The sequence below is a fragment of the Clupea harengus genome, unplaced genomic scaffold, assembly GCF_900700415.2.
Source record: "Clupea harengus unplaced genomic scaffold, Ch_v2.0.2, whole genome shotgun sequence".
NCBI classification, from domain to species: Eukaryota; Metazoa; Chordata; class Actinopteri; order Clupeiformes; family Clupeidae; genus Clupea; species Clupea harengus.
In genome coordinates this window covers 1-7,576 of record NW_024880855.1, presented here as the reverse complement: position 1 = coordinate 7,576, position 7,576 = coordinate 1, and the positions used below count along the sequence as shown (strand labels likewise).

The 7,576-nt window shown below is 40.2% G+C and overlaps 1 protein-coding gene across 1 annotated transcript; it reads left to right on the top strand.

The window, feature by feature from the left end:
• Positions 1-6,798: 6,798 nt before the first annotated feature.
• Positions 6,799-7,570, top strand: LOC122132700 (solute carrier family 22 member 6-like). Its single transcript, XM_042707310.1, has 2 exons — positions 6,799-7,047; positions 7,277-7,570. The coding sequence occupies exons 1-2, from the start codon at positions 6,851-6,853 to the stop codon at positions 7,392-7,394; spliced, it is 315 nt and encodes a 104-aa protein (XP_042563244.1). The 5' UTR covers positions 6,799-6,850; the 3' UTR covers positions 7,395-7,570.
• Positions 7,571-7,576: the final 6 nt, after the last annotated feature.

Genomic DNA, 7,576 nt, shown 5'->3' with positions numbered 1-7,576 from the left:
GTGTATCACCAGTGTCTGATTTGTCATCAGCAGGTGCTACTTGTGTCTCAACACCTACCTGGGTTTCTATCTGCTGACCTGCACTTTCTACATTACAAGCTGAATGCTGTTCTTCCATTTTAATATTCTGTGTTTTATCTGACTTTGTTTAAATGAAAAAAAAAACTATTTTAAATAAACTGTTTGTTGCAATTACAAGTGTCTTCCTTCACACTCTTATGTACAATATTTGAATCTATAGATTTAACACTAATGAACTCAGAATTCAACATAAGTTTAAATGAAAACTTTGTAAATTAGACTTCACTTTCAATAAATTACACTTGACATTACAAGCTACATTAATAAACCATATGACAATGTAAAGTGATTTGCTTTCTTAATAAACTTAGATGCCTATAGTGGCAATGACTTAACCATTTACTTTAACTTAAATCAGAGTTGAACATCAATTCACAGAATAGAATAAGACCTATGCAAAACCTCAATACTTATGCAAATGACAAACTTCACACGTTAAAGTATCACTTAAATAGCAATTGATAGGCTAATTCACTTGTTGACTTAAACCTAGCAATGCAAACGAACTTTAAAATGTATTGTCTAGCAGTTGTGGCTAAGTCCACTTATTTGGCTTTAACTCAGCAATGCTAATACACTTCGTTTATCATTTACTTCTTAGCCTATGTTAAAAGGTACATGCACAGTCTTATCTGATAGATGAAATGATGATCCAACTTGAAGGGTGCTTGCTTAAACCATGGAAAGTGGTCTTCTCCCAAACGAGATGAATCGCTGCTAGTTGGGCTACTCCAGCTTCATGCTAAGTAGCTAGGTGAGTCATCAATTTTCCAACGAGACGGTCAAAGTGTTCCTGAAAGTGATGTTGACGTTGGGTCATCTACTTCAAGGACGATGTTCTTTCTCACCAGTAGCGACGAACAGGTTGAACATGCTGAACTTCACAGGCGAGGAGAAGGTGTCGTTCTCTTCTGGCACTGCTAACAGGCGAATCCTCACCGTCTAGCACGTTAGCACGATTCCCCCTCACTCACGCTTCTTCTCAGGTTCCGAAGACTCGCTCCCGCAGAGTTTCCTTGCAACTTCACTCAATCCTTGCGTTGAGTTCTCACTATAGCTCCCCCCGGTTCAATGACAACTTGCGAATTCTTTTGACAGGCAATTTATTGTATGTACAACATACATAAGGTCTTGCTTTGCCGTGAGAACTAAAAAGACATAAAACTTATGAATTTACACACTACACAATGAAACATATAGCTAAACGTAATATAAATTGAAATGACATATACACATACCTCATTGGCCGCACAACCAAAGGGAGTAGGTGAAACTTGTTGTCCTTTTCTTAGCTTTCTTTTAACCTTAAACTTTAACTTCTTAACTATCAATGAGCACTAATGATGCTGATGTTGTATGAGCATGCTACACAGGACTGCCGTGGCTGCCACCTGCTTGGTCAAGTGTGTGCCACCAATTCAATTCCCCAGTGCAACACATTCCAATTCCTACACTTGCATTCAGCAATTACATAATGACAGTAATAATGGCAAATGTACATTACCTCAACAGTATGCTTAAAATAAAATAATCAAGAAAATGTGTTAATCAAAAATAATAAACACAAAAACTCTCTGGCAGTTACAATGACAAACAATGAGAAAGCAAAAGTCATGCGCTCAACCCAGTATGTGAGGGATTACACAATCTGAGATGAGGCGCAGCTCGTCACTGCCTCACCTCGCGAGTCGCCTCTCTGTTTGAACAGGACATGGTCAAATTCAGCGATTTTGATTATAAAAATGATCGGAATCATACAAAAAAATGTATTTAAAGCAAAGATCAGTAGATACATAATAATATTTATTTTATCATTATTTGTTTTTTACTTTTCATGATGACTTTTACTTTTCATGAGGTATGTGTATGACCCGTTTTCTACTGCCGGGCGCTTCACTGCAACTGAACAAACTTACCACTCTCCTATTTCAGTTTGGTTTCAGAATGAGAGAATTTTAGGAGGAGGATGCCATTACTGTGGCTCAACTAGGAGTCAGGTGCAAATGGGCCTTGTCCTGACAAGCTAGACTCAAAGAGTATTGTAAAGGGAAAAGAATATGTGTTCCCACTCTCACAGTTTTTCAAGAACACAGAGAAGCTAGGCCATGCCTGATGCAGCCTCTGTTGATTTTCTGTTTCTATAGTTGGCCCTTTTTTTTGCTTAATACCTGATGGAGATCTGTGACGTAATGTGCTTTGGTGAAGTAGACTGGAGTGGGTGGTCGGGAGGGTATTGGGGTGGGTGGTTGGGTTGGCCTGTGCCCGTGCAACATTCAACACAGGAATGTTTATGATGAAACTGTTACCAGAGCACAAAATTGTTTACAACAAAGTTATTCATAGATCTAGCCTCATCATTTTGTTGTCAAAGTGCACCAGATTGATGCATTGAACTTTAAAATGTGCAAAATGTTCTTATATATAAAATATATTCCCCCGGGGAGCATGCCCTGGACCCTCCTAGGGGGTTCGCATCGTTGTCACCTTTTTCATCCCTGATGAGTTTGCACCCCTGTGTTTAACAATCAATAAACAACAAGGGAAGGGATAACTTCACGGAAACATTAACGCAGTTTCAATAATAATCAGGGTCACGTGAGTTACAGGTGTGCATCGTTTAGCGAGGCAGCCTGCGCCCCGTTCGTCGTAAGGGCTGAAGCTAAGTTAATCAATTGTCCTTTTAGCCCGTTAACATTAACGAGCTGATTGAGAACAGCAAATATCGGTTCGTCAACGGCTGATCCGCATCCTAATCATGTGGTTAATTTCAACCAGGGTAAACTTATCGGGGCAATTGCGCGTGCACGTCCTACTTCTAAAGTTAGGAAAGGTTGATCACCAAAACAATGATTTTCTAACGGTATAATGGTTCTAAACTCAAAGAAAAGGGCTCTTTTTTCTCCGCTGGCGAGCAGGAGATGAACATGGACGCTTATGAAGAATACAAGACCATAATCATGGCAAAATTCAACACCGCCACCGCTGTGAGAGCAAGACAAGAGGCGGTGTGTTGGGATGTTTATAGGATGATATCTATGTATGAAAACATGACAGCAAGTGTGGACTGGTACAGAGGACAGTGGCGTTTCTCCAGAAGATCCAGATGACCCTGGTGTGCAGAAAGCTCAATACATTCGTACTTCGCGGCAAAATATATATATATATTTGTATTCAAAGTAGCGTGAATATGTGTGTGAATAAACTTGACTCACAGGCATTATAGTCTTGTTTTGGAGTAATTTGATTCATGTGTTTTTCTGTCTGTGTGCTTGCTCTGTGCAGAGGTGTAAAGTAACGAATTACATTTACTCACGTTACTGTAATTGAGTAATTTTTTTGTGTACTTTGTACTTTTTAAGTAGTTTTTGAAATCGGTAATTTTACTTTTACTTAAGTAGATTTTGACTGAAGTATTGTACTTCGCTACATTGGAAATTACATCCGTTACTGAGTAAAAAAAAAAAACATAGTTCAAGAAAGGAAACCGAAAAGCGGGAATCGCGCACGACAATTCTCACCAGTGGTGCATGCTGCAGAGAGAGGGTGATAGAGTCGATGCAAGCCACCGGTGCCGAGTCACCAGATGGAGGAAGATGATAGTGCGGACGAGCAACAAGCTGAAGCACCGAACTTTCCGCGAGTTAAAATTAAAGAAGATGAAGAAACCCTGTGTCCACATCTCAGCAAGCAGTTTGCCTTCCAACCTAAAAGAGGCGACAGCTATATAATGCTGTGTAAGCTGTGCCTGCCCTGCCAGACAGAACTTTCTGCTTATAAAAATGAATCTTCAAATCTGCGCAAGCATGTGTTGGTGAGTACAGTATTTGTCCCTTTCCATTAGTAGTTCAGACATCGTTCTTGTTGTTTAGTTAGCTTTGCTACAATACGCAAAATATGCGTCATGGCACTAGTAGCCTCATTTTGGCTAGCACTTGCAACCGCCCTGAGTATGCTAACTTCAACTAGCTAGCTAGCTAGGCTAGCTATACACTCGTGTACACCCCTTGTGTCCATCCTTCTGTTAACAGCCGTCATCCAATAGACTACCGGTAATAATAATTCCATTCCTGTCTTCAATTCGTTTCAGGTCATAGCATTATTATGTGCAGTCTCTCATATTGTGTTAAAAACTGCAGATCGGTCATCACCAATGAAATACACCACATAAACTGATATTAGGCTAATCATTTGGCTGCCTCCCATGCCCTGAAACAGGAACGATGTGAATGCGCACACCATCGTTGTCAGACAGTTGGTCAATGTCAATGTGTATGTCGTTATCTTGAATTTATCACGATGTTTAGTCAGATATTGATAACAATAAGTGGTGGCTTTGCAACGTGCACGTCTTTCATGTTCATGCTCAGGGGTCTTGGTTAGCAAGAATTCAGGATTATGAATTGTGACACATGTAGAAATAGAAAATAATGTTATCATTCTGTATACTGTAGGTCTGTCATCTCAAGTGGCTATTTATAGCTATTTCTGTGTTATGATGCACTCTTGATGGCAGCTCAATACTTTATTGTCAGAAATGTTGTTTGTCATTCTACAGGTCTAGTCTATGTTAGACAACACCTTGACCGGATGGTAGAGGCTGAAGCAAGTTAGACCACATTCATCAGATGAAGATGATTTATTTTCCTCAATGAAGTCCAGAAGGTGAAGGGAAGTTAGAAGGGTACCTAGCCTGTATCTCAGACAATATGGATCTGCTGAACTCAATACTGGCCTACCTGCCACGGCCGCCTGCGAGTGACTCTTCAGCTGTGCTGGATTGCTGTTCACTGCAAAGCGAGCCCGGATGAACTCTACTCACCTTGAAAATCAACTGCTGCTCAAACTCAACAAGAAGTTTGTAGACTAATGCTCTAAAGGTGGACACAAGTAAAGTAACCAAAGTTTAAATATACAGTGGGGCAGCGGCATTTTAACTTTTTTATTTTAGCTGTCATGTGGTTCATGTCTTGACATGTCCTCCCAAAAGTTCTTAAATGTTGTGTTGACATGTTTAATGTTTGACATGTTTAATGTCATTTCACTTATATTTCTAAAGATTTCCTTTAATTAAAAATAACTAGTTTTTGTATTGGATTTATGACCCCTTGTCCTTTTTTTCACTATATAGGAGCAGCCCCGATCAAGTTGTTGAAAGTAACTAAGTAACTTTTACTTAAAGTACATTTTAAATGAACTACTTTTTACTTTTACTTGAGTAGATTTTTAAGTGGGTAATTTTACTTGTACTTAAGTACAATTTCATCAAAGTAATTGTACTTTTACTTGAGTACAACATTTCAGTACTTTTTACACCTCTGCTGGCTATACAATATGCTTGAATACAGGTAAAGGTGAAGACATCCAGGACCACATCAAGCACTCAGGGCACCAGTGAAACTACACTGCCGCCTGCAGACACCTCACCCTCCACAATTCCTGCTATCCAGGGAGAACCTATAGATCCTGCTGACTGGCCAGCCCTCTGTGATCCGGTAAGGACAGAGTTAGTTTGCAGAGGACCATACCAGACCAGTCCAGACTTTACATTTCCAAAAAGAGATGATGGGAGAAGCTGCCACCACAACCACTTCTACAGGAAATTAGTAAATGGGGAGAAAATCAAGAGAAGCTGGCTTGTATATTCAAGGAAAAACAATACTCTGTATTGCTTCTGCTGCAAGCTCTTTTCACAGAAAAATGACCACCTCATTAGGAGTGGCCTAAATGACTGGAAGAATTGTAGTGAGGTATTTGAGATATTTTGTAGTGGTATGTACAGTATCCATAAAAGCACTTTTGTTTGTAGAGGGTATAGTTAGGGTATAGAGGGTCATAATTTGCTTAAATGTCCTTACAGGTGCTTAAGAGTGTTTTGCACAGTTTATGGAGTTAACTTAATGGGGGGGGGGGGGGGGGGGGGCGCAGCAAAACTCAATCTCGCCTAGGGCAACCAAAGGGCTAGAGCCGGCCCTGCATAACCGACACGTAATATCTCAGCCAAACAATCGGAAATACATCGGAGTTAGTTTTAAAATCGTGCTTGGTTGCGCCATTCACGCAACCAAACAAACAGACGGAAGACGACACTAACAACGGTAAGACAGACAATGCAAAGTGATATCACGATGTGTTTTGGTAAACTAAATAAACGGAACATTTATGACAAGACATTGAATTTGGGTGATTATTTTAAACCGAGTGGGTTGGATAACGTACATATACACTGTACACTGACACAAACACCAAACACGCAAAACACACACAAAACACCAGCCCCCAGTCCAGTAAAGGCAGCAGCCTACAGGCTGCAGTGGCGGGTCACGCAGGTGCCCCGTCACAGTATACCTGCGTATACCTGCGTATACCCTGGACTACACCACTGCCTCTAGCTGTGTGTTCTGTGTATGCGTCCAAAACAACTCAGGTGTCCATACACAGTCCTTGCTCTGTAAATGGGAAACAAACAAAGTGGCTCAGACCAAGCCATTGACATTCCAGTCAATCAACACAATCAGTTTAGGAGCACAGAATGTCACAGTGTTTTCTCTTATTCTCATTGGCAAGGCAAGTTTATTTATGCAGCACAATTCATACACATTGGTTATTCAAAGTGCTTTACAAATGAGCAGATAAAAGAACATAGAAAAAATAATGAAGTTTAAAAAGGAAATAAATACAAATAGAGTGCATTTGATTAGTTAACAAAGAGCATCTGAGAACAGTGGGGTTTTAAGTGTAGGTTGTAATCTATTCTTACAGACAGACAGGCATGGGGTTCACCTCCACCATGTCCAGGATAGGTTCCATGGCGGCCCCCGCTGTTCTGATTCTGGATGAGGTGCTGCCTGCCCTGCCCAGCATCGTCTATGGAGGGGCTGCCGTGATTGCTGGAGTTTTTGCCCTCTTCCTACCTGAGACACTCAATGTTCCTCTACCTGAAACTGTAGACGACGTAGAAGAAAAATGGTAATTTCAAATTACTGTATTTCCACGAGATGACCACTTTAATCTCGTAATCTACGGCCTTGGTAATGGACCAAATTGATGTAGACTTAATATCAAACATATTGATAACTACTTGAGGACATAGCTAACGTATCTCTGTACATCATAAATGAATAGTATAAATAGACTACATATAACTCCATAAAAATAAGCAGAGTAAACAGATCCTTTTCTCTACACTTTGATGTAGGTCAAAAAAGCCGCACATACAGAAACAGATTGAAAAGGAGAGTGTGGCCCTACAAGACATGAAAGAGGGAGGAGCAGAATGTGAAGACGGGAAAACTTCTGGACTTAATGCTTTATGAATACTGGCATATGTACATTAACATATTGACTGATATAAGTTTAATGGAAAGGAATCATTGCATATGCTTGCAGGTGTCCTTCACCCGTATAGTAATGTATAAACGTACCATTGCCTCAGGAAAAAGATAGAAAGAAAGCAATTGTTCTTGGATTAAAATGTTACATGGGCTTTACTGATAAT

Coding starts and splice junctions, on each gene's coding strand:
- LOC122132700 (XM_042707310.1), top strand. CDS start 6,851: ATGGGGTTCACCTCCACCATGTCCAGGATAGGTTCCATGGCGGCCCCC. Junction 7,048..7,276: donor GACGACGTAGAAGAAAAATG/GTAATTTCAAAT, acceptor ACTTTGATGTAG/GTCAAAAAAGCCGCACATAC.